Source organism: Hevea brasiliensis, chromosome 4 (assembly GCF_030052815.1).
Source record: "Hevea brasiliensis isolate MT/VB/25A 57/8 chromosome 4, ASM3005281v1, whole genome shotgun sequence".
Lineage (NCBI taxonomy): Eukaryota > Viridiplantae > Streptophyta > Magnoliopsida > Malpighiales > Euphorbiaceae > Hevea > Hevea brasiliensis.
This window is the reverse complement of record NC_079496.1, coordinates 10,619,152-10,644,051: the sequence shown is the minus strand read 5'-3', so window position 1 is coordinate 10,644,051 and position 24,900 is coordinate 10,619,152. Positions and strand designations below refer to the sequence as shown.

General features: G+C 34.2%; 3 protein-coding genes across 4 annotated transcripts; 2 read left to right on the top strand and 1 right to left on the bottom strand.

The window, feature by feature from the left end:
* Nucleotides 1-6,229: 6,229 nt before the first annotated feature.
* Nucleotides 6,230-8,722, top strand: LOC110636414 (nuclear transcription factor Y subunit B-9-like). Its single transcript, XM_021786115.2, has 2 exons — nt 6,230-6,391; nt 7,756-8,722. Exons 1-2 carry the CDS (start codon nt 6,310-6,312, stop codon nt 8,421-8,423), a joined length of 750 nt encoding a protein of 249 aa, XP_021641807.2. The 5' UTR covers nt 6,230-6,309; the 3' UTR covers nt 8,424-8,722.
* Nucleotides 8,723-9,184: 462 nt separating this feature from the next.
* LOC110636413 (nicotinamide/nicotinic acid mononucleotide adenylyltransferase) lies at nt 9,185-11,809 on the bottom strand. The gene is made up of 9 exons (XM_021786113.2): nt 11,595-11,809; nt 11,421-11,500; nt 11,117-11,202; nt 10,813-10,896; nt 10,555-10,639; nt 10,349-10,428; nt 9,880-9,981; nt 9,464-9,522; nt 9,185-9,373 (listed from the first exon to the last, which is right to left on the bottom strand). The coding sequence occupies exons 1-9, from the start codon at nt 11,645-11,647 to the stop codon at nt 9,271-9,273; spliced, it is 732 nt and encodes a 243-aa protein (XP_021641805.1). The 5' UTR covers nt 11,648-11,809; the 3' UTR covers nt 9,185-9,270.
* A 792-nt stretch (nt 11,810-12,601) lies between these two features.
* Nucleotides 12,602-21,635, top strand: LOC110636412 (uncharacterized). 2 transcript variants are annotated; one of them, XM_058145302.1, is made up of 10 exons: nt 12,602-12,978; nt 13,801-15,938; nt 16,041-16,160; nt 17,005-18,298; nt 19,159-19,487; nt 19,584-19,787; nt 20,287-20,356; nt 20,581-20,669; nt 20,787-20,905; nt 21,428-21,635. In XM_058145302.1, exons 1-9 carry the CDS (start codon nt 12,795-12,797, stop codon nt 20,811-20,813), a joined length of 4,455 nt encoding a protein of 1,484 aa, XP_058001285.1. In that variant the 5' UTR covers nt 12,602-12,794; the 3' UTR covers nt 20,814-20,905; nt 21,428-21,635. The 2 variants fall into 2 exon arrangements, with proteins under 2 accessions (XP_058001285.1, XP_021641804.2); XM_021786112.2 differs by having other exon boundaries at nt 20,202-20,356.
* Nucleotides 21,636-24,900: the final 3,265 nt, after the last annotated feature.

Here is a 24,900-nt window from a genome sequence, read left to right as displayed (position 1 = left end):
AATTTTATGAATTTAAATTTGAAAAATGAGAAGAGAAAGAAGAAGAAAAGAAAAGAAAAGAAAAGAAAAGGAAAGAAAAGAAAAGAAAGGAAATAGATTTATGAAATTTAAAAATAATAAAGTACACATAAATATATATATATATATATATATATATATATATATATATATATATATATATATATATATATATATATATATATATATAAATAACCATAAGAGACAAAACCCCCCACCAACCATCTTCTTCTTCCTCTTCTCTCTCTCCTTGCCGTCTCCCTTGCTCTCTCCCTCCCCACCATTGTTATCAAGCTTAAAGCTTGATTTCCCAAGCTTTCACTCACCAAAACCCATAGACCCCTTCACAAAAAATTTAGCCCACACCATAAGGAAGCTTTAGATACCCATAAGAAGAAGAAAGATTAAAGTTTGAAGTGGGTCACAAGAGGTTAGTGCACTAATCCCTCTTCTTCTCTTTATTAAACATGAAAAGCATGTTTAGCTAAGCATAAATACCATTAAAACAAAAAGAAAATCTAAAGGAAAGAACCCTTGAATTTTTGGCAGCCATGGAACTTGAAGTTTATTGCTTTCAAGTGATGAAAAATAGTTCCATGAGAATGTGTAATTAGTTGAAATGTTTGGGTGTTTGATTGTGTAAATTTGAAACTTTGAAAACTAGGGTTTGTGTAAATGTTGAGGACTTTGTGTAAAATGTTGAAATTGACCTATTGGGATGAGATAGTTGCTTATAGAAGTGTATTGCATGCAAATTGAAGTAAGAAAGTTGGAGGAGATTGAGTTTTGGAAGTGTTAATTTTCTGCAGGTTGTGTTTGTTGAGGGCAGTGTACATTTTAGGTCATAAATAAAATTGTGTGACCCCAATTGGTATGAGGCCAATTGGAGGTGAAACTAGACCCAAAATAGCCCATTTTCCATGAAGAAACCATGCCCAAATTCTGTCCAAAACTTGAGCTAAATACTGCCCAAATTCGGATTTCCCTGCAACCCAACCCAGAAAATGACCAAATGAACAGTACGTGTTCATAACTCTCTCTATACTGGTCCAAATGACCTAAAATTTTACCCATGGAAATTTTAGACATAGGGTTACACTTTTATTGAATACCACTTAACCCAGTTTTGCCTTTAACCAATTCAAATTGTTAGCACAAGTTGGGTCACTGAAACTGCCAACCCAGAAAATGACCAAATGAACAGTACGCGTTCATTTGGTCATAACTCTCTCTATACTGGTCCAAATGACCTAAAATTTTAACCATGGAAAGTTTAGACATAGGGCTACACTTTTCATGAAGACCACTTAACCCAGTTTTGCCTTTAACCAATTCAAATTATTAGCATAATTTGGGTCACTGAAACTGCCAACCCAGAAAATGTCCCAAAATACTATTCCTTTTGTATTTTGACCATAACTTGAGTTCTATAACCCCAAACTCAGTGATTCAAAAACTAAAATTCAAGTTTAAACATAGAGGAGCAATTGTTATGAAGGAATTGTGACTAAATAAACATCCCAACCTAGTCAAATTCCTAGATAGTCACAATTCCTAGATAAAGATAACACATCAACATGAACCTAAAGAAAGGTTCATGGAAAAAATGCTATATAGGATAATTAAAATACTCATAAGGAAAAAAAAATTTAATATTAAAAATGATATGAATATGTAAATTAGGACTAATGTCCTATTAATATGAAATTTATGGTACCAATGAACAGTACTAGAAAATAATAATAGTGAATAGTGCTAAATTAATTAAAAATATTTAATTGCCCATAGTATACCTAGACTTATTTATTTAGTTGGATAAATTGGTATACAAATTAGGGACTACAGATAGCAAGATCGCCTCACAGAAAATCATGAACCGACAATATATATGCGGTATGATTGTTCTACTGAGCTATATGCTGCTTTATTTACGGCTTTACAAGCTCGACAATGTCTCGTGCGACGGTGGCCTCGTGCACGACAGACGATATCTTTGGATAGACATATGGCTGTCTAACCAGTATACACCCGTACATCCAGCTTTTATAATTTGTTATAGGTTTTCTTGGGCACTGATAAAAAAAAAATTAATTAAGACTTAAAATACAATAAGTAATCATAAAAGATCCCGATAATGTTAATTATTTCCAAAGAGCAATAAAAATGTAAAAGACCCAAAAATTATGAGTTGTATATATTGTTTCAAATTATTAAATTATTGTTATTATAAATTATGCACCACTAAGCGTTATGCTTAGCGCGTTGGTTTTCCATCGCGTAGGTACTGGAGATCAGCCGCATCAGTCCCAGCAGCCGCAGCAGCAGCATCAGTAGTGCACTGACAGAGCTCTGATCAGATCTGCCATTGTCCAGAGTCACCTCACCGGTCTTTTGTATTTTGGTAGGGCCCATGTATAGACTAGTATTTTGGTTCATTATGTTTAGTCATGATGTAATTACTAGTTTATGATGTATTTCATTTTGGACTTGTAATTAAACTTTGAGATTGAAATGAAAACTTGTAATTTATTATCTATGAATTTCTATATGAATGCAATAGATAATACTTCATTTTTAGATCTCATAAATAATTGTAAATGATATGATACATGAGAATATGATATGGAAATGTGTGAAATGAATATGGACATGTTAACAGGTGATTAGTGGAACCCGCCAGATGCTAATAAAATAAGGGAGGCTCTGTCCGGGTCTCCACAGAAATAAGATATAAAAAAAAAAAAAAATTTTACACAAAGAATACATGTTTTAAATGACATCAAAAGTTTACAATAGATATGATAAAACAAGATAGGGTGCTCCGGCACCGAATGTGACACTTCTTGCTCGGCTATATGGTAGACGGGTAAGGGGCGTCACATATAACCTTATAGTTCTTCTAATTATAAGCATGTCATCAACATAAAGATAAATTATCATATAAAAAACTTTTAATGTGTAAGTGTTTCTAAATCTGTTTAAGAGAAAAGTTGCATGTGGCATACAGTAATTTCTTCTTATAATCATTCAAATTAGAAGTATGATGTGCTATTATTCCTCCTAATTGCAGTGATTTAGGAACTACCACTTTCAAATCCTTAAACTTTAAAACAAAGATATGTAACTCATGGACTTATCCATAACAGGCATATTATCAAGTATTTAGAATTCAAAATGTTTCATAATAAGAAATTTATCTATACCTTTTTTTTATTGTATTTGAATTCTAACGAATTTCAGATTTCCTTTGGAGACTTGACAGAGTTAAACAAATGTTATACCCTATCTGATGAGTTAATGAGAATATGACCTCTGCATGGCAATTCATCTTCTTTTTTGAATCTGCTTTCACTTTCTTAGTGAACATAATTTGTTCCTTAAAATGATCAAGTTTCACGAACTTTTGATTCATCACGGAAACAATCTTAGACTCCATTGCGATTAATACCTTAAAATTGTTGAGGTAATGGGTGTAGAATAGGCTTTGAGGCGCAATGAATCACTATCTTTAAGGTATTAATTGCCCCCACTAGATTACTACAGGGTTATGGCAACATACCTTCAGGATACAACAAAACCTAAAATCTGTAGACAGTAACTCCTGAATATTTCCCTTACGAACTCTTTATACAAACTGAATTTAGAGAGACTAGAAGAAAAGAAGAAGAGGTAGAAGTAGTATATATCTGGATTGAAAAACTCATCCATATTTATAAATAATGAAAAGTTGTGGCGCCTTTTCTAGATAGACACATCTATCTATTTCTAATAGATACAACTGTTTGTGTAAAAGATATATCTGTTTATTAACGGACACCTATACAAATAGTTGTGCCTATTTGTATAGAATTGACATGTCTGTTTATTAATAGACATATTTGCTTGTTAATAAACATATCTGTTTGTAATTTATTTACAGAAATTACAATAAGATAATTATTTTATTTCACACATATACGTGCCAAGTGCCATAATAAAATAATGTATATATATATATACACATTTCACTCTTGCCATTCCTTTACTTTTTTATATTTTAACAATATATAAATTATTTCTCTCTATAATATTTAACATATAAGCTATTTATAACAATGTCAGATTCTGCTGCTGGCCTTGGTGGTGGCTCTTCTTATTCAAACCCCCTCAACTTTGATTCATTTGCTCATTTTAAGTAACAACATGCATGATAGCTCTAGCTAAACAAGAAAGTAATAGTGCTAAAAGGAAAATATTAATTAATTAAGAAATTATTAAAATTTAATTTGCTTTTTTTTATTTCTTATGTTATAAAATAGACACATTGTTGGCTATTTATTTGAACACACACACATGGTCGATATATAGATACATTTGTCATATGTCAAGTTTTTGTCATTTAAAGATAAATATAAATGATGTTAGAGGTGAAAATTGTAAATTGTTGTAATAAATTAAAATTGGTCTCAATACACTTTGTTAATGATGAGTGCTTGTTATTATGGTATGTATGTCATCACTATGCAAAATTACCATGTTTGGTTAATTAATTAACGCTAATACTCACTCTACTATTTTATAATAATTTATTGTATTTTAGCACAAATATAATTTTCTTTTACCTCACAAATCATCCTTTTAAAAGCTAAAAAGTGTATGTTAATTAGTTCCGCGAGCTCGGTCTAATTTATAATAACTAGAATTATTATTATTATGAGTAATTATTAAAATTAATAAATTAATATATATATATATATATATATATATATATATATATATGTATGTATACACACACTATCTAAGCTTAGTTAATTCGGAAAAAAACTGTTGCTTATTCTTGAAATGATAGAATACCCAAAATAAATATTTTATTGTTTATAAAAAATAATGATATAGAAGAAAAAACGAGAAATTATTTTTTATTATATTTTTTAAGAAATTTTTTTATATAATTAATTTTAATTATGATTCGAATTTAAGATATCATAATTCAATATTATAATTCTACGGCTAACTTTAATATCGGTTAACTAAAATTCATTAATAGAGTTTTTTTTTTTAATTATGAAAACAATGGCATATACCCATCAGTAACCTAACCTTTGGAAATTCAAAATCATATCATTTTCAAAACAAATTATAACTATCCCCATTGCACAACCAAGCTCAAAATCATATATTCTCCATCTAAATCATTAAGAGCTAGCTAGGAGAATATGTATGGAAAAAGAAGAGCACCTAGAGTGCAAAATAATTAATTAGCTAATTAAATTATATATAGGCACGTTTCATGCCCTACCCTATATATATACATACACGCACACACAAAAAATAAAGATAAATGGAGTGAACTATGATAGGTTTTCAATTATTAGGGATGAGATAAGATAAGTATAAAATAATTAATTAGCTAACATGTTGCGTTCCACTCTTGATATATATATGAAAAATGAAAAACAAATGGAGAGAGCTACGTGCAGTAGGTTTCCGATAATTCGGGATAATTCGGGATGGAATAGGATAATGTGAAAATAATTCTGTCTTATTCGATTATTGATTTTACGTATCTATTGTGTATGGAAAGTTAATATAGTACAAATGACAATTTCTTATGAATCTTTGATTTTATTATAGATAATATGCTTTTGATATAAAAATACAAGTAAATTTTAAAAAAAAATTATTCATTAATTAATAAACATTATGAGGTGAGAGTATAAAATATATTTTTTAATCAAAATATATGATTTATTTATCTTTCAATGTTGTAAGTAAAACACTTTTAATCATCAAAAAAATTGAAATAAAGATCACTTGATTTTACTTAATACAAAATGCCAAAAAAAAGACACTTAAAATTACTATATTACTATACTAATATTATAAATAATTAAAATATGTATAGGGCAGTACTGAAAAATAATTTAACTTTCAGGAGAAGAAATTTATGGAATAGCACCTTGGGAACTCTCCATAATTAGTTACAGGTAATTAATTTAAGAGCATTAGTCACCCTAGTTAATTATGGCCTCGTAATCAAGGCCAGTGGTTTTTTTCCAGAGGCTAAAACCTGAGTTTGGTTGACCGGTCACCTGTTTCTCCCGGTAAAGGCAAACCCTCGTAGCCAATCAGAGAAAGGTTTTCCCCGGCTACACTGCGTTCCTCGTTAGAAACGCCGGTTTGCCAAGTGTAGTTCCACCCCTTGAGGGCCTATAAATAAACCCACACTCGGAGTGGTCTACTGCCCATTGAAGAGACAGATAAAGTATATATAAAATAGTATAGTTTTTGATATATAGGGGGAAAAAAACTATGGAACGTGGAGGCAGGTTCCATCGCTATCGCAAGCATGCAAAACAGCCAGCAGCCAGCTCTAGCATCGGCTCTGGTAATGGTAAGGTTTTGGAGTAATGATTTGTGGGTTTTTCTTTTGTTTTCATTAGTTTTTTTCTTGATTAAAGCTCATTTCCTTTGGTTTCTTCCTGATTTGGGGGTACCCTTATATGTTCTTTTGGTGTTCTTGCTTGATATCTTTCAAAGAAAAAGGAAATTATTTATTTACATGTATCTAGCTAAGATGAGATGTGATTTTCTTTGTTCCTGAGTAGTGATAGACTACATGCATGACTGATTTTTTGTTCTTCCCTTTGAAATAATCATTTCAATGCTTCTTATGATTTTGGATTTTTGTTGGTTCTTAATAAGTTTGCAAATATCTTTTCAGGCTCCTCATCAACTCTCTTGGCTCCAATCATTTCAATTTTTTCTTTTAATTTTTGATAACGATTCCTTTTCTTCAATAGGTTTTAGGGTTATTTATATATGTTGGATAATATTTGAACAAGATTTTCAAGTGGATTTTGGTATGAAAAACAATGTGTATATTAAAAAAGGTGACCTTTTGACCTCATTGTTTATTTACAGTAACGGTTGTTCTTATTTTCTTTTTATGCTCATAATTAAAGTGATTATCTTGTAGATAATTATGAGATTAATATCTATTTTGCTAATTCCCTTAATGACGTGGCAGGCATGCATGCAGTAGCTGCTGACTCACTCAGCCACTCCGTCAAAAGAGTCTCTCATCTTTTAATTAATAATAAGGAGAAAAAGAATTCATAAATTTCATGGTTTCTTTTCTTTTTATAAGTCAAAAGTAATTAGTTCTTGTATTATATCTTTGAAATCAATCTTTTTATTTTACTTTTCTAAAGAAAATGTTCATCAGTGTGGCCCAAAAAGAAGATAATCTTTTCCCATGCATAATCCTTGAGGAAAATTTTCATTTCAAAATTACATATAGATTCTTGCTGATAGTTTTCCTTTGATCTAAAATGAAGGAAATTTTCTAGTTTTCTTCTTCATGGTAATGGATTTCTTGTAGGATGTAGATGAAAACATGGGGACGAGTAAAAAAAAAAAAAAAAAAAGGACAAAAAGGTATTGACTTTGACCCTGACCCACTGAACATGAATTTGGCTCTACTCTTGGGTTAGGTGTGTGCCCTACATAGATTCTGCTTCTGGTCGATGTATGTGGGACCCATTGGTCCTACTTCTCCCTATATGAAGGCACATGGCCATGCAAGTTTCTGAGTTGGCATTTATTCCTTTTTTTCAAAAGAAAAAAAAGTCTTTTCCTTTTTGGTCAGCTACTTTGTTTTTGTTGTCTTCTGCAGAGGTGGCATTAATAACGGACAAAAGAGATAAACTGCAAACCTGCTTCTCTTTAACGACTAACACGACCTTTTGATTCCAGGTTCAGGCATGGGTTTAGCGCACTCAAACACCAATCCTCCAAGCCTCCCCAGCACTCTCATCCGTAGCAAGCCCAACGAAGGCAACTCATCAACTGCGGCAGAAGCCAACGAGCTCCAACAACCAGTGCAGTGCATGGTCCGTGAACAAGACCAGTACATGCCAATAGCCAATGTGATTCGCATCATGCGTCGCATTCTCCCAACTCATGCTAAAATCTCTGATGATGCCAAGGAAACCGTCCAAGAATGCGTCTCTGAGTATATAAGTTTCATCACTGGAGAGGCCAACGATCGTTGCCAGAGCGAGCAGCGCAAGACTATTACTGCTGAGGACGTTCTCTGGGCTATGGGGAAGCTGGGTTTTGATGACTATGTTGAGCCTCTCACTGTGTTCCTCAACCGCTATCGTGAGACGGAGAATGAGCGTAGCTCTATGCGTGAAACAATCCTGAAGCGCAGTAACGTTGGAGTTGTGGATTATGGAAATATTGGGATGCCTGCTTTTGCTCCATTTTTCCCCATGGGACCTCCTCCACCGGGTATTTTTGATGGTGCAATTATGGGTGGATACTACAGGAATGTGTCCGATCCTGCTGCTGGCCTTGGTGGTGGCTCTTCTGATTCAAACGGCCCCCTCAACTTTGATCCATTTGCTCAGTTTAAGTGACAACATGCATGATAGCTAGCCAAACAAGAAAGTGATAGGACTAAAAGGAATAAAATAATCAAGGAATGTTATAAAACTATAGTTGAAAAAGAATATAGCTGATAAATGGATGGCACAAATGAGACCATTCTCTTCCTTCTTGCTTACTGCATGCAAGGAGAGACAATATTTCCTCCTGTGCCTTCCTTTCCTAATTTGTAGCTTTTATCTGTTCTTACTATTTTGAGTCAGAACAATGGTATGCCTTACCGTAGCTTTAATATGGTAAGAAACTAATATTAATCTATATTTTGAATGCCTCCCTCGATCTCGTCTAACTGATATTTTTAGAAAAATGCAATAGCTGCAGTAGCCACTGGGTAAGAGAAATTGGACAATGGAACTCTACTCTCTCTCTCTCTCTCCCAAATATGGAACTATTGAAGAAAAAACATTTGTTTAGCGGGGCAATAAAGATATTTCTTTCAGCCCTTTAAACATATTCTACTAGAAGATTGATATGCAGCTGTCAGTTAAGGCCAATTTCCAGATGAAATTGAACATAAAACCTTTCTTGATGGTACGCAGATGAACACATTTTGTTACAAAATTTAACTTGAAATTGTTCCCAGGTCATAGAATAAGACTTTGGTCTCACAATGTGAAGTATAAAATAAAAAACTTGAAACGAATACCTTGTATAAGGCTTTTCTGGCATGATATATAACTATAGGAATGACTAAAACGTCATCCATAATTTATGCTTTTAATTTAAGCATTGCTTCTCCAATAAGAGTAATTGCTACTTTCTTATTGATAGGAATACATGATTGATATACATAGATCCAATATAATGAGTAGGAAAGCATCATTTCTCAATTGGATTCATGTACAATTGTCGTTCTCTAATGTATTCTATTACCCCATCTATTGTTAAATATTTTATCGACAAACCTCTAGAAATGCATTCCCTGAAATACAAAAACAAAACAGAAACGCATTAATGTAAATTGACTACTCAATATTACCTACCATTTTGTCAATAAATGTATTCTATATACCTCACTCTTGTTGAGCTGACTGAGTTTGGTACAAGTTCATCCACCACTTTGATGTTACTCTGCAAGAACATTAAATTAATGAATTCAGAATGAAGTAATGAACAGTTAATCAATGTCACTTGACAAATTCCTACAAAAAGGAGATTGCCTTAATTTTAATTCATTTTCAACTATTCAAAATTTTGACCAGGAATCAAATAAATTAGTATCCATCTTTGTAATATAAGCAAGAATAACAACCTAGGCTTCAAAAAAAAAAAAAAAAAAAAAAAAAAGAAAAGTGGGAATGAAGACCTTGGTTTGGATGGTTGTCTTGAACGTGGTCAATGCAAAGGCACATAGAACTAGATGCGGTTTGACTGATTATAAAACATACATCATGATAGAACAATTGCATACTCAAAATTAGTACGCACCCTGTTTCCATTCAGGATTTCGTCATCAGATATAATTTTCTCAACATCTTGCCCTTCTCTGCGAATTGAAACCATGCCATACTCTCTGCATATGGTCCGTGCCTAAAAAAAAAAAGGGAAGGTTTAACTTAATGGCCAATTAGCAGATGCCAGATGCAACAAATCAGCACCTTTCATGCAAATAATATGCTTTGATGGACGTTAAACCAGTTACTTGACCAGTATACAACACCACCAATTGATGTGAACAATGCTTTTACACACAAATTATTGAAAGACCTCCAACATTCATAAAGTGATAGCCACCGTGATTTTCTGATGACAAATAGAATATGACAGCACTCAAATACCCACTAGATCAAAATGAGAAGACAACAGGACCTCCAAGTGAATTCCACCATCAGCCCTTTTCTTTTTAATCGTATAGCTTACTTATAGTGTACAAAGATATAAGGCATCAAGAATATACCTGCTCAGGAATCCAAACTCTAGGGATGCTGAATGATTGGAGAAAATCAGAACCACAAACAAGCATGACCCTAAGGAATTCTATAAGGAGAACAAAAGCGCAACACTTAGCATTGCCCTCAATATTACAATAGCAGTATTAGATGGTGTCATAAAACCTTCAGGTAAAAATACTTGTTATATGTGAAGCCAGTAAATTAATCTTACTCCTGGATATCTGTTTTTTATCAATAAAGTAACTCTCAATTCTTTTCAAGATAGTCAAAGTGCGTTGGTAGGTACTTTGGTTTGCCTGTAACAAAAGTTTAAATATTAAATCAATTGCAGCTGCAAAAAGTGTTAAAACGAAAAGCATAACATAACCGAATGCACATCCAATGAATCAAAACAACGAGGAATCAAAATGTAGCAGCTTGGAGTTCGAAGTTATTGGCAGAAAGGAGCTTGGAAACTGGAGATGAATACCTCCCATGGATCCACCATTATGAAATCAGAACTTTCACACGCTAAATTACACATCCGCAAGCGATGTTCACCAGGAATGAGGCCCTAAATAACCAAGCAGTCAAGTTACTTCTTTACTTAAATCATTTCCATATATGGATATTTAAGAAAAAAAAAATCAAGAGGGAAATCATATCTGATAAACAACTCTGCTTTGCCATTATGTAAGCAAATCGATGACAAAGCATGAAGCAGTAAGATTAGAATCAAAATCAACCTAATATGCTGACTACGCATGATGGACATGACGAAAGAACATATATACCTGTTTCTCGTATGCATCACTAACAGGCGACATATAGGCCGCAATAACACGGTAGCCCTCTGAATGCAATGCATCCCTCGCCAGCTCTAATCATAAAAATGGAATAGATCAAATACAATTTACATATCATGTGCAATGAACCAAGCAATTCATCCCACCACCAAATTCACTCGCCCATATGCGCATTATTGAAAAATTTTTCATCGTATGCGAAGTCATATTTCATATATAAAATTCAAAAGCGAATTCAACAAGTTCTAAGTCAAATTGAAGTTCAACAAATCAAAATGTTCAAGAAACTTACCAAGCATACGCAAGTGCATGAAGGTTGGAGGATTGAAACTACCTGGAGCTACAAGAACTACATTAATCTTGCGATCGTCCCTGTTTTACAACAAATTGATAAGTAAGTGCCCATTAAAATAGACATTAAACCTGATCAACAGCTCAAAAGTAAAGCAGGGTAAGGATAAATTACTGAGTTGTATGCGATACGATAGATACTTTGTCCATTGGCAATTCAAGATCCATGGTAAACCAGGAACAGAGGCCAGACAAATATGGAAGTGCTTATCAGTAAGCAACGAACCTCAAAGAGAGAGAGAGAGAGAGACATTCTGCTTCAAGTATTGGAACGACGAAAGCGACTAGGCGAGCGTTGGGTACACGATGAAATAACGAGTCATCAACGGCACGTTTCAACCGGGTTCGGTTGAAAAAGCGATTTTTCTTGTTCAACCCAAGACATAGGAATGAATTCTTTTATTTAATTTAAGTAAGAATTTTTTTTAATTTTAATTAAAAAATACGTATTGTTTCTATTTATTTTTTAATATTTATATTGTTTTATTAAAAGATAAATATTTTATATTCATGAATTTTTAAAGTGTTTTTTGACTTTTTAATTTCAACTCATGGAGATGATGTTGATCAGAGAATTGTAATACTAATCATATAAGATGTCTAGGGAAGTTTATAATGTAATAGAGTTTCCTTTCTTATAAAAATGTGAATTATCTTTATATTATAAGAAGTAAATTTTACGTAATTATAAAAAATAATATAAATAAATATATATTTATTAATTTTTCGATGTTTAATATTTTATGTAATTTCATTTTCTTATTATGAGGTAAAAAATTATAAATGATCAACGAAAATTAAGTGTCTAATTAAATATATTGATTCAACAGAGTAGTTAATTTTAAGAGTGTGGAAAAAATAAAACAAAAAGATAAAAGAAACATTCATATATATTATAGTTGGCTTGATTAATAAATAGTTTATTTTAAATTAGATGGAAAGGTTAAATAATAAATAAAATATAAATATAAATATTAAATAATATGTTTTTTAAAATTAAATATAAATATAAATATTAAATAATATATTTTTTAAAATTAAATATAAATAATTAAATTATTGAAATTAAATAGTAATTTTTATGGTCTCTATAATAATTGCATTTGTTTTGTGTCAGAACCTATGCCAATTTTGAAATCTAATCCGCGCTCATACCAAACGTATCTCCGCCGTCCATCAAGAACTCGCGATATCGCAATCTCACTCAGTCCGTCTCCCATATTATCCCTGTCCAGAAATTTCATCCTTTCTCGAGAACTCAGCGGATCGAACGATCAATGGCGGCAATTTTCTGAACCGAAGAAAAGGGGGGGAAATGACGACGATTGAGAAGCTGTTCGTGCAAATCTTCGAGAGGAAGAAGAGGATAATCGAGCAAGTCAAGCAACAGATCGATCTATTCGACCAACACCTAGCCTCTAAATGTATCCTCGACGGAGTTGCTCCTCCTTCCTGGCTCTGGTCCCCTTCTTTCCCTTCCCTTTCCTCAGATCCAAAGGGTACTTTCCCTCTCTCTCTCTCATTGTCTTTGTCCGTGGCGCAAATTGAACCTTTTTGGCGTTAGAAACTGAATGCTTAATCATATGTAGTTTAGTGTGCATTTTCATCCAGTCGTTTCACCGCATAAATTTAGTTATTTTCTTTGTGGTCTTATTGTAGCAATTATATTCTGAAAGCAAAAATTTGATCTAATTTTGCTATTGAAAGCACAATAATTACTTCGGTTAACCAACTAAACGGTATTTTGCTGATTAGTTGTTCAATTTTCTGTTTTAATTTCATTTATCTTTTCCCCTAATTTTATCTGTCTTCAGGTCCAATGCCTTCTAATTAATTAAAAAAATAATAATAAATTGGAGGCGTTCCTTGAGTTCCTACTAGCGTAGGAAGTATATTTTCTCCATTTCTATATGCGCTTATGCGTTCCAAGATTTTGAAAAATAAGCTTTCGGATAATTTTGGCTCTATAATGCAATGAAATACTTCCAGTACTATTTCCAGTTAATCACATTCGGTGTTTGAAGTTTTAATTCTTTATGGTTTTAAGCTGTGTCATTGCTATGTTGGTACAAAAATGATAGGGGATCTCTGGTCAGCATTAGCATTTTTTTTTCTTTTTTTTAATACATTTTTTTGTTCTTTTAATTTAAGCAAATAAATGGTAATTTTGGTTGCTGTAGCAATAAAAGTATGATCTGAACTGAAGAAAATGGTGTTATGATGATCGAGTGTTCTAGGTCTTGTTTGGGAATTAGGATTGATGTTTTTGCATAATAGAGCGTTTTATGGTGTCTTCTCTCTAAACTGTTTTGTGGCCACAGAGTTGAAGAAAGAGGAGCTTATACCAGGACTCTTACTTCCACGTCCTCAACCTGCAAACCCGTACTTCAGTACTCGCGACTCTTTATACCAGAAGCCCATTGTTGCTGCTGGTAACAAAGGGCTACCAAATGCTTCATGCACTGAAGTTCATGCTTCGAACCATGGCACTAATGCAGGTGATGGGATGACTGTTTTGCCTCCATTTCCTACTGGTGATACTCAATGTAACTTCACTGGTGTTCCTGAGCCAGATTCTAGTGTTACATCTCCGCAATATTGTGTAGATGCAAGAATATCAGACAATTGCCCTGATCACACTCAATCATTAGTGAAGATTCAAAGATCAAAGTCCAGGCAAAGGGCTCTAGAGCTTCGCAACAGCGCCAAAGTAACTAAATCACATTCATGTGATAATGCTATTGTTTTTACTAGTCAAGGTATTGGGTCTGGGATTAATTCCCTACAGTTTGATCATGTTGCTGAATTAGAGTTGGTTAAACCTGTTGATACAAGTACTGAAGGCTGTGAAGAAGAAGAAGCAGAAATAGGTGAATGTGGGGGCAAGGATAGTGGTATAGGTATTAGATTTCAAAGTTCTAGCCCAAAAATCACCTCTGTGAATGAGCCTGTGAATGATGGCAACTCTTCTCATTTTGCCAAGGATGATGGCCTCAAAAATTCTATGAATGAATTAACACAAAAACCTAACCATGTCAATGCATTATCAGAATTGGTCAATCCTTCTGTTCCTGCCAAGGCAAATTATATGGCGGAAGAAGCAAATGAGGTTGATTGCTGGGGTAACGATATGAATAATGCTGTTTTCTTTGATAGAATTACAGGATCTAGGAGTTCTATCTCCCAAGCCAGTTCCTCAAAGCAGCCATTAGAAGTAGATATCTCATCTTGTGTAGCTGAGGAAGATGGTGGACATATGGAGTCTGTTGACAAATCAGCAAAGCAGCCTAATTCTGTTGGTGAGTTGTTGAAATTGGTCAAGCCTTCATATGGAATCTCTAATGAAAGTTATGGATCAAGGAAAGCAAAATCAAGGGATAGATTGATCAAGAAAACTGGAAGTAACATTTTTGTGCGGAAAATAACAAGATCTAGAAGTTCTAGCCAACAACCTAATTGTGTGAATGAATGCTTGGAGATGGATAACTCTTGTGGTAATGGCAAGGAAGCTAGTGTTAGCGAAACAAAGCAGCTATTCAGCTGTGATGATGCCTCAAGGGATTTGGTCAAGCCTTTAGGTATCACTTACGAAAGTCCTAGGTTGAAAGCAAAAGTGCTGAACTTCCAGAATGTTGATGCATCAAATGATGCTTATTGCTTTAGATTAACAAGCTCTTCTTCTACTGAGAAACCATATAATACTACTGAGTTCCCTAAAGTGGATCTTTCTTCTGATGTTATAAAAGATGGTGATGGTAGACTTGCACAATCTTTTGGCAAATCTTCAAGGCTACCTCAACAATCAAGCTTTGTTGAAGGAGAAGGAGTTAATCTTCAGGTTCTGTCCGGTTCCCAACCAAATGTCCTGCATTGTACTAAAAGAATTCTAGCTGAAACTGATATAGGTTATGATGGGCTAGTTGTGGCTTGTTCTGTTTCTCCTGAATCTAACTCAGATGGCCGTAGATGTGGAGTTGAAGATTTAGAATTGAGGCCACCTAGTGAATGTGATATGCCTATCAAGCCCAAGCAACTTAATTTTGATGATGTGGAAGAAAGCAATTTCCTTGAAACTTTTGATTGTGCATTAGGGAATAAACAAGAAGGTACACCAGAGAAACATCTTTCTACCATGCTACATTCTGTGGATCTATTGGATAAAGTAACATCTACTAGCTGCCAAGACAAGCCTAACCCATCTATTGAGATGCCATTGTTGGAAGGGCAGGAATTTTCTAGCAAAGAAAAACCTTGGAAGGTTTCATTTGAAGCTCATAAGGAGGATGGTGCTGTTTTGTCAGATGAAAGTACTGTTAACCTTATGCAGCAGAAGATGGACCCATTCATTTTCCAAAATCAAAATGCAGATTCCCACTTCATGGGTTCGTGGCCTCAGCATAAGCGAATAAAGATAGAGGGTCAACTTAATAATGCCCTTTCTGCTTCTCCAAGCTTGAAGGTAAAGCCATACTGGATTATTCACATGTATCCTGTAGTTACATATTCTGTAGGAGGTAATCTGAAAGTAATTTGAATAACTAAATACTTGTATTTATCTTAGATAGGAGATGTAGTGCAATCAGATGTTGGAAAGGGTCCACTTAATGACATGCATCGGAATGTGGAACACCCAAAGATAGAGGAATATGAAGTGTCTTCATCAAAGCTACAAGCAGAAGAGGTATATCTTTTCCAAGTGTAGATTCTGAAACTTGTTAGTTTGATTTGCATCAGTTCAGCAATTATGTAAAAGATATGCTGTATACTTTCCATTGTTTTGTTGGTTAAATTTTAAAGTAGATTACAAGGTAGATCACTTTGTATCCATTTAAGAAAGATGCTGTAGATTGTGATACGTCTTTCTGGTTAATGCAATTGCTGACAAAATATTGGCGAAGGCAAATGATAGAAATTTTCAAGTGGTAACATCATCAGTGTAATAGCATGGACAAGAAAAAATCTAATGGCTTGTATCCTGTACAGATGCCACTGAACAACTAGAAGCACGCTCTTTTTCCCCTCTCTCTCTTGCCAATTTTATATTTCTCTCTCTAAATTATGGTTCTTTCTATGGAACTCAGTGGCATAATTCACTATGTGATTAACCCCTCAGTTAACATAATTTAGTAATGAAAAATAATAGTTCCTTAAATTTAGTTATTTAAGAGAAAATATGATATTCTTTTTTGGAAATAAATCATAATCTTGCATCGGCTATTACTTTGTTTGACTCATGATGACGATAAATTTAATGGGGATTGAGTTGAAGTGGGTTTGGTTTTGCATGTCCAACTTTTCCTATGATAATGGAGAAATGAAAATGATTTACGTTATATGTATTTATGAACATTTTTTAGATGGGAGAATATGCTACTTTGCCTTATGAATCTAAATCAAAGAAATTCATGATAAGAGTGCCTGCTGTTTTGAAAATATCATTTTTTGGTTGCATTATTGAGGCTGCTTTCTGTTGTTGTTAAATACTGTCAGAAGCAGAATATTTATTTAATTTTTGTGTTTGACAGATTGAAATCATCTTGGAAGGGAGGGGTAGAACTTCAAGCACTGCATTTAATTTGATGCTCGAACAAGTAGCACCTTCAGTATCAAGTTTGAAAAAGTTGGCAGGTGAAGAGGTGGCAGGGCAGCACACTGCAGAAGAGAATGTTTTATTTCAACTTAAAGATAAGTTAGATGTAGGAGTTGATGAAACTTTGACTTATACTGACGACATCATGCTGGAAAAGAAAGATCATCTGGACTGGAATGACAACTTGTCATATCGTTCGTCTGGTTCTCATTGTCAATCAGTGTTTTGTACTGATCAAAACATGCCCGAATTTGAGGGTTTTGTTATGGAAACAGATTATGAGCAGCCATGCGCCTCCAAGGAGGGAATCAACTTTGACAAGTTGGACCTTCCACCAACTGGACTAGGGTGTGTGAGTGTTCTAGAGCAGGTTTGCAAGTCCACTTGTCTGCATACACCACTTCCTGATTTTTCTGCTGCATATAAATTACAAAAAGAACTAAATTTATATCATTCCATCCCTAATGGACTTTTAGAGGGCATTGAACTGAGGAGCACCCTTTATATGAGTGGTGACAGGAATGAGCAACTTGGTAGCAGTTTCAGTTGCTTGAACCAAGAAGTCAACCATGCACTTCATGGCAGATCCCATTCTGTCTCTCTGCCTTTTTCCAATGCTCAATCTGCCTGGGATATTAGGAAACCTTGTCTCTCTCCAGTTGGGAAGCTTTGGGATGGAATCCCACCAAAGTCTAGCAGTTCTGGGAAGCGAGTGAGCTCAATTCCAGAGCTTCCCTGCATCAATGAAGAAATTGAGAATACAGATAGCGGAGCTGATACATTTCTAGAAGGCATTGTTCCAGAAGTGATGATTAGCTCAGTCAAAAGAGAGCCACTTTGTGACATCACAAAAAATTCAATTCCTCTAATGTCAGTTAGTGAAGCAGAGGTAAATGATGATAGGCATAGTCTTGCATCTTTGAATACAGAAATCAGCTTCAGTGGCACTTGTGGCAGGGCCAAACCAAAGTTGGGAAACCAGAATAAAAGTAGAAGAAGATTTGCTAGCAAGGACAAGGAAAATCAGAATTTACCACTTGAAGGAGATGGTCTAAAAAAAGGCAATGGATCACTTCGTGGAAGATATAGTAAGCCTAAATTATCTGGAAAAACTGGTTCGATAAAAAGAGGTCTGTCAGAGAAGGAGTCTAAGCGTAACAATATTGTGTCAAATATTACTTCCTTTATTCCACTTGTGCAACAAAAACAAGCTGCTGCAGTCATTACTGGTAACTTGCAAATCTTCTCCTTTGCATTGCAAATAATTATCTGTGAAGAAACTTTTCCTTTTTCTTCTTTGGCCTATTGTTAAGTTGAACTTGGCATTTTCTGAATTTTGGAATGTGATCATACTTCTAGGTGCTTGAAATTATTGTCTTACAAGATTCAGTTTCATATTTAGTATTTTGCTAATGAATTTGCAAGGATTCATTGACCATATGATTCTACATCCATAATATTCAGCCCTTCACCATTTCAAAGTCTCAGTGCTCTTCTCCTAATTTTTTATTAAGCTGAAATGATTTGATCCTTTTTAGCTGCTTGTGCTTTAGTTTATTTGAAAGGTTACAACATTCAGGCCATTGTTTTATTGTTTATGTTATTGACCACCCAAGGTTGTTTAATACACTGTAAATTATAGGAAAAGAGTTGAAATCCAACATTGTTGAATGTTCAGATGGATTTTTGTTAAAACTCAGTATAATCATGTAATTTTGATGCTGATGTAAACTTTGATCATGTATTTTAATGGTTATGGTTTCTAAAGGAGAGAGACATTTTCTGAGCTGCCCTATTTTGGCTTTGGTAGAAAGTTTTGTTCACTCAGTTCTTGTAATTCAAAGAGATGGCGTGTGATTTAACAACCTAAGGATTCCACCCATTGATTTGCTAGATCTTGAACATTCTTCTATGTTTCTATTCTTGGTGGCAGATCCTTGAGTAGAATCCTCCTTGCCTGAGAACTTGAGCATAGCATTATCATGTTACTTTCTTAACAGTACAAATGGTGTATGAATAATTGAACATTGAACAGTCATCTTTGTCTCAATTAATAGTGTATTTTTTAACTTTTTATGCTTCCTTTAAGGAAAGAGAGACATTAAAGTGAAAGCCTTGGAGGCTGCTGAGGCTGCAAAGCGTCTTGCTGAAAAGAAGGAGAATGAACGGAAGATGAGGAAGGAAGCCATGAAGATTGAGCGAGCAAGGATGGAAGAACAAAATTTAAGGCAGTTGGAGCTAGAGAAAAAAAAGAAAGAAGAACAGAAGAAAAAAGAGGCTGATATGGCAGCAAAGAAAAGAAAAAGGGAAGAAGAAGAAAGGAAGGAGAGAGAAAGAAAAAGAAAGCGTGTTGAGGACGGAAAGAGACACCAGCTGGAGCACCAGAAAAAGTTGCACGTGTTGAAAGTACAAAAAGAAGTAAATTTCCGTGCTCCCATATGGTCTCTTTGCTTTTATGTGATATTTGTGTTTCCTGTTTTAGGAATATTATAATTATGTGAATGTCCATTTTAGGATGAAAGAGCACATGAGAGGAAGGAATCTAAGGACAGATTAGGAATACATGAGCAGATTGAAAAAACAGAGGGAGGCCACAATCTTCAGACAGTGCCTGACACTGAACCTACAATTTCCAAGGTTTCAACAATTGACACCATAAATGCAAGCATCATTCCTGAAGATTCTGAGGCTTTGAGTCATTGTGGAGATAACTCAAAGGTAGAAGCTCATTAGCATCATTTTCATTTTTGTATTAACCATAATGTCCACTAACATTGTATTGTCTAAAATTATGTCAAAGTTGCAAATAACTCCTAGTGCAACTTGGGTGAGAAACAAATCCATTTTTTCCCTTGGCATCCTGAAAAATAATTGGTTTTCTGTTGATTTCAAGACCTTTTGTAGTCCACATCTATTTATTGTTGTTATGGACAAGTAGGAGTCTTAAAATGGCGAGTTTTCTGAACTTCACATGCAAAAACTCTTTCTCTCGACTTGTCCAATTGTGGCTAAAAATCCCATGCAAACTGTAGTATTTACCAGTTAATAGTCTGTTATCTTATGAATCCCATATGTTCTCTTTATATATCTTTGCATGTATATGCTAATTCCCAGGCTGCCTTAAATATTTAGGTAATAGGCTACTTTTGCAAGGATAGTGACAGCTTAATTTCCAATTTAAGTCGAGAACAATCATATGAGATTTCTCCATATAAAGGTTCAGATGATGAAGACGAAGAGGAAGATGACAATACACCAAACAGTAAATTTATTCCCGCATGGGCCAGGTGTGTGACTCAAATTTATCATCTTGGAATTGGATGCAACATATTGATATTGGAGCTAACTTATTTGACGTAAAACACCATACATGCATATATAGCAAGGCAGTCCTATTATGTTTCTTGCTTGGTCTGCTAAAATCACATCTTCTATTGTCCTTTTAGACAAGAACGTCCCTCTGCACGCCTTAATGAAACATTCAATAATCAGTGTCTGCTTTTTTCTACAGTAAAAGTCACGTGGCTCGGGTTGTTTCATCCGAGCAAAGATATCCAGAATCAATTTTTCCCCCCGAAAGTTTTTGTAGCATCTCTGAAGGTAATTTTACTGTACGGTATTGCATCATGGCTCTATTATTATTATTATTATTATTATTATTATTATTATTATTATTATTATCAATTTCTGTACTGAAATATAATTACTCTTTTGTAGTTCTCTTGCCTAGAAAGCTTCAGCTAAAATAATGGGAATGGCGATAAAGTTTGGCGACATTATATGCATAATCTTGTCTCTTCAGTAATTGGTTCTAGAGCATTTGTGTTCACAAAAAGGTTTGTTTCCCTCAGTTTCTTATTTTAATTTTAATTTTAATTTTTTTCCTTCCCCCTCCCCTAAGAGAAATTTGTGTTTGCAATTGTCATCCATATTGTCATAGGCATTTCCTTAGATATGTTAGCCTGAGACCATTCATTGTAGCAACTTGGTGGCGTCAAATAATCCATCAATAAGGCTAGGTTTTCCTTGGTTGAATATAATGAAGGGGGGGAAATGTTAAATGAGAAAGAAACCTATCTTGCACAAACATAGGCATGTGCACATGCACTGGCACACAGTTAGATGAGTTTGCTAGAACGCATGTGTTTTAAGCCAGGATCTTTCCATCACAAGTCAATCAATTTTGATTGTTTTATATTTGTTAAAATGTGATGGGCGTTATTGTTGACTCTGCTATTTTCTTTAACCCAAAATTTTGGCCATGAGAAACCATTTTGATACCAGGAATGCCAAATATGTTTGTTTCATCTATCCCCGCAAAACTGGAAGTAATTGGGTTGCATTGTTCTATGTAACAGATTTTGAAAGACCATTCTACAGGAAATTCAGGAGCGGGTGATTACCTTTTAGCACATTTTATAACTGAAGATTGTAAATTTATAATAATGTACATACTTGTCATGTAGATTAGATCCTTAGCTAAGTTAGCGTACTTGAACAAACTTTCTAGTCAGTGACCTACTGATGCGCTTTTGATTTGTTAACTAGCTGAGGCAACTTCGTTAACATGGGGTAGCAAAAAGAGCTTTTTTTTTTTTTTTTTTGGGTTTTACATGAAGGTAAAATTTTCTTATCCATAAACAACAGGATTTTTGAGTTGTTCAACCTATGTTTCAGTCTTTTAGTGTATTGTCAAAAAGAGGAATGGCTGGCAAGAAATATGTAGGGGTATAAATAAATCACTGAACCTAATTCTTAAAGCAGAAAACAAGTTGAACCTGTAGAAGTGGTTATGTTAATCAGTAGCAGTAGTAACCTAGCATCGCCATTTCATGATTTGAATTGGAACGTCAGATGGAAAACAACAAATTAAGTGTGATCTTTATTCAATATTTGTCAAGCTTGGATACTAAATGCATATTTTCACAAGTCTTCAGCACTAGTTCCAAGTTTGGTACATTTCATAATGGTTCTTGGTTAGTACTTGCTGCAATCAACGTCGGAGATGGTGAAATTAGACCATTTTAGAAGGACAAGCTTGTTCTCATTTTCCTATCTACTTCTTCTATCATCATCCAAACTCTTTCTTGGATTAACAATTAAAGGGAGGAGGGCAGAGCGGTGTATTTTCATTGTTCTATCGGCTAAATGATGTGCACTAGTATGTTGTTCATTTCGAATTAATAAACCTGGGCCCAAACTCATGTGGCCTTTCTGTCATTATTGAATCCTTAAGGTCCACATCTGTAACTCGTTCCATTCTGAAACTTTTTTAAACCTTTATATTTGAATTTAAATGAATGTTCAAAGCCATTCCCAGGATAAAATGATATTCAAGGCCACCTCTAATCCCTTCCTGCTAAAATATTCCACCGTCCATGATTAACGACTTTAATGAAAAGGTGAAACATAAAGTACATGTTCGTGCGAATTTAATTGTGCCTCCAAAGGATTTATCATTTCCTGCGTTGTATTAGCATGGAATTGTGCAAAATTGATCCTGAAAAAAAAAAATTCCATTGCTGGTCTTGCATAAATCTACAAACAAAACTATTATTATTATTATTATTATTATTATTATTATTATTATTAGATTCAATTGGCATTTAAATTTGAGATCTAACAATCAGTCTTGGTAAGAATCTTTTATTTTTGGCCCAAGGTAAAGTAATATTGACCCATTACAAGTTGAATACTAAAGCCTAGCACAAAATACAAAGCATCCTACACTGAAAAAGAGTCCAAGCTCCGCCCAAAAAAAAAACTCTATTGAGCCCAGAAAAGATAAGGGCAAGCCCAATATCAATAAGCCCGGAAAATAGAAGGGGAAGCCCAATATCAATAAGACTTAGCTAGGGATCGGAGCAAACCATTACAAGGAAACCTCCATAGCTGAAATTATATTACTCTGTACAAACAACTATTTTTTTTATTATCATAAATTTATTTTCTGCAAAAAAAAAATAATAATAATTCTGGGCATATATATTTAACAATTTTATTTATAATAAAGTGTAATTTACGGTTAAATATCAAGTAATTTATTTATGGTGTCTTTATTTTTAAATTGTTTTTTATTTTATTGATAAAATAAACTTTTTTTAATATTTACATGTTATATCTTAAAATTTTTAACATGATACTTGTCACGACCCAACCTATGGGCCGGACCGGCACTAGGACCTGGGCCAGCTTAAAGCCCCCGAGGCCCATAGTAAGCTAAACTATTCCTCAACCCAACTCTAAAGCCCATTTGGGCCCAATTTCAAGAATTCAACCGGACAGAGTCTGGCCATAAAATGGACCATTCAACGGGGAGTTTTTGATCCGTCCGACCTGTAAATACAATATATAATAAATTGGGGAGCTCAGCTCACCCTCCGCATAATCAAAATGTCATAACTCAAATGGGAGCTCAACTCCCTCATCCAATTTCATCATGCATACAGTTAATAATTTTATAGGTCCAACATAACTTTTATAATACATGCCCAAAACAAAAATAAGTGCTTCTAACACATGCGAAGTCTAAAATTTAACTTAATTGTACAAAATACATTAAATACTATTAATGGACCTGCGAAAAAGAAGAGCAGGTTAGCCACAACAAATAATCCTCCTATAGCCTGAAAAAATAGATGAACAGGAGTGAGCATTCGACTCAGATCTAAAACTAATGCACCATGTGAAGTGAAATACAATATCGTCATAATTTTCATACAATTCATATCATAACTGCAAAAAAGAAAATTTGGAGCACCCACACACCCAACACTGTCAAGCAATACATATATGGGAGTTGATCCCCTATATAGCCCTCTTAATCTAACCTTTACGAGCGAGTGTCTCTCAAGCCGGACTTTCGCTTAATAAACCAAGTGCGGGGTCCCAGCGAGTGTCTCTTAAGCCGTGTCTATCCTGACTTATCCATAAAGAACTGGGTCCTAGCGAATGTCTCTCAAGCTATGTCTACCCGTCCTATCCATATCCAAAACCATACTACACGCACGCCAACGCACACACACTGCTCCAAATTACCACAAACAACATCCATAACGCTTCATCAATTTAAAATGCAACATAAATCATGCATAATATTTAACTACATAGATATATATATTTATAAGTGATGCATGGGCATACTTAAATATATAATAATATCGAAATTACAATTAAAATTAATATTTTACTCATAGACTTAACTGAAGTCACTGTAGCGGCTGGGCGGAGAAGGAAGGCTGTCCTGACTCACTTGACAATGTTATAGCAATTATTTAATATAATTAACTCGATACAAGCTTAAAAAAGATCAAAGACACCCTAGTTCGTATCGAAAATCTGGCAGAGTCTCCTCTATATCTATGACTACCCAACCTGTAAAAAGGTTCAAAATACACTTCTATATTCACAAATCACACATCCACAACTCAATCACATCACATGGCCCCTCCCGGACCCATCCAAACAATCAACAATCACAATGTAAAAAATTACAGTTTAGTCCTTATAATTAACCCCTTTTGCAAAAACTACCCATATGAGCTCTAAAAATTTTAAAACTTTGCTCCGCGGTCCTTAGCAATATTACTAAGCTAATGCAAAAGGAATTATAATTTTCTAAGCTATCACGAATATTTTATAGATTTTTAATCAAATTCAAGTACTAGATAATTAAGAAAAAGTAAGATTCGGGTTTACCTATGTCGATTCTGACCTAGGGAATGCGTTCGGGACGTTTGACAATGGTGGAGTAGCCAAAATCTCGACCCAATTCTGAGGCTTTTTCGGTAACCTATCTGCCCGACCTGAAATTTACAGACCCGGGCAACCG

What these genes read in the sequence shown, in the direction of transcription:
- LOC110636414 (XM_021786115.2), top strand. Translation starts at nt 6,310, where the DNA reads ATGGAACGTGGAGGCAGGTTCCATCGCTATCGCAAGCATGCAAAACAG. An exon ending in TAGCATCGGCTCTGGTAATG is followed by an intron (nt 6,392 to 7,755) that starts GTAAGGTTTTGG and finishes TTTTGATTCCAG; the next exon opens with GTTCAGGCATGGGTTTAGCG.
- LOC110636412 (XM_021786112.2), top strand. Translation starts at nt 12,795, where the DNA reads ATGACGACGATTGAGAAGCTGTTCGTGCAAATCTTCGAGAGGAAGAAG. An exon ending in AGCTGCTGCAGTCATTACTG is followed by an intron (nt 18,299 to 19,158) that starts GTAACTTGCAAA and finishes GCTTCCTTTAAG; the next exon opens with GAAAGAGAGACATTAAAGTG. An exon ending in TGTTGAAAGTACAAAAAGAA is followed by an intron (nt 19,488 to 19,583) that starts GTAAATTTCCGT and finishes TGTCCATTTTAG; the next exon opens with GATGAAAGAGCACATGAGAG.
- LOC110636413 (XM_021786113.2), bottom strand. Translation starts at nt 11,647, where the DNA reads ATGGATCTTGAATTGCCAATGGACAAAGTATCTATCGTATCGCATACA. An exon ending in ATCGTATCGCATACAACTCA is followed by an intron (nt 11,501 to 11,594) that starts GTAATTTATCCT and finishes GTTGTAAAACAG; the next exon opens with GGACGATCGCAAGATTAATG. An exon ending in GTCAGCTCAACAAGAGTGAG is followed by an intron (nt 9,374 to 9,463) that starts GTATATAGAATA and finishes TTTGTATTTCAG; the next exon opens with GGAATGCATTTCTAGAGGTT.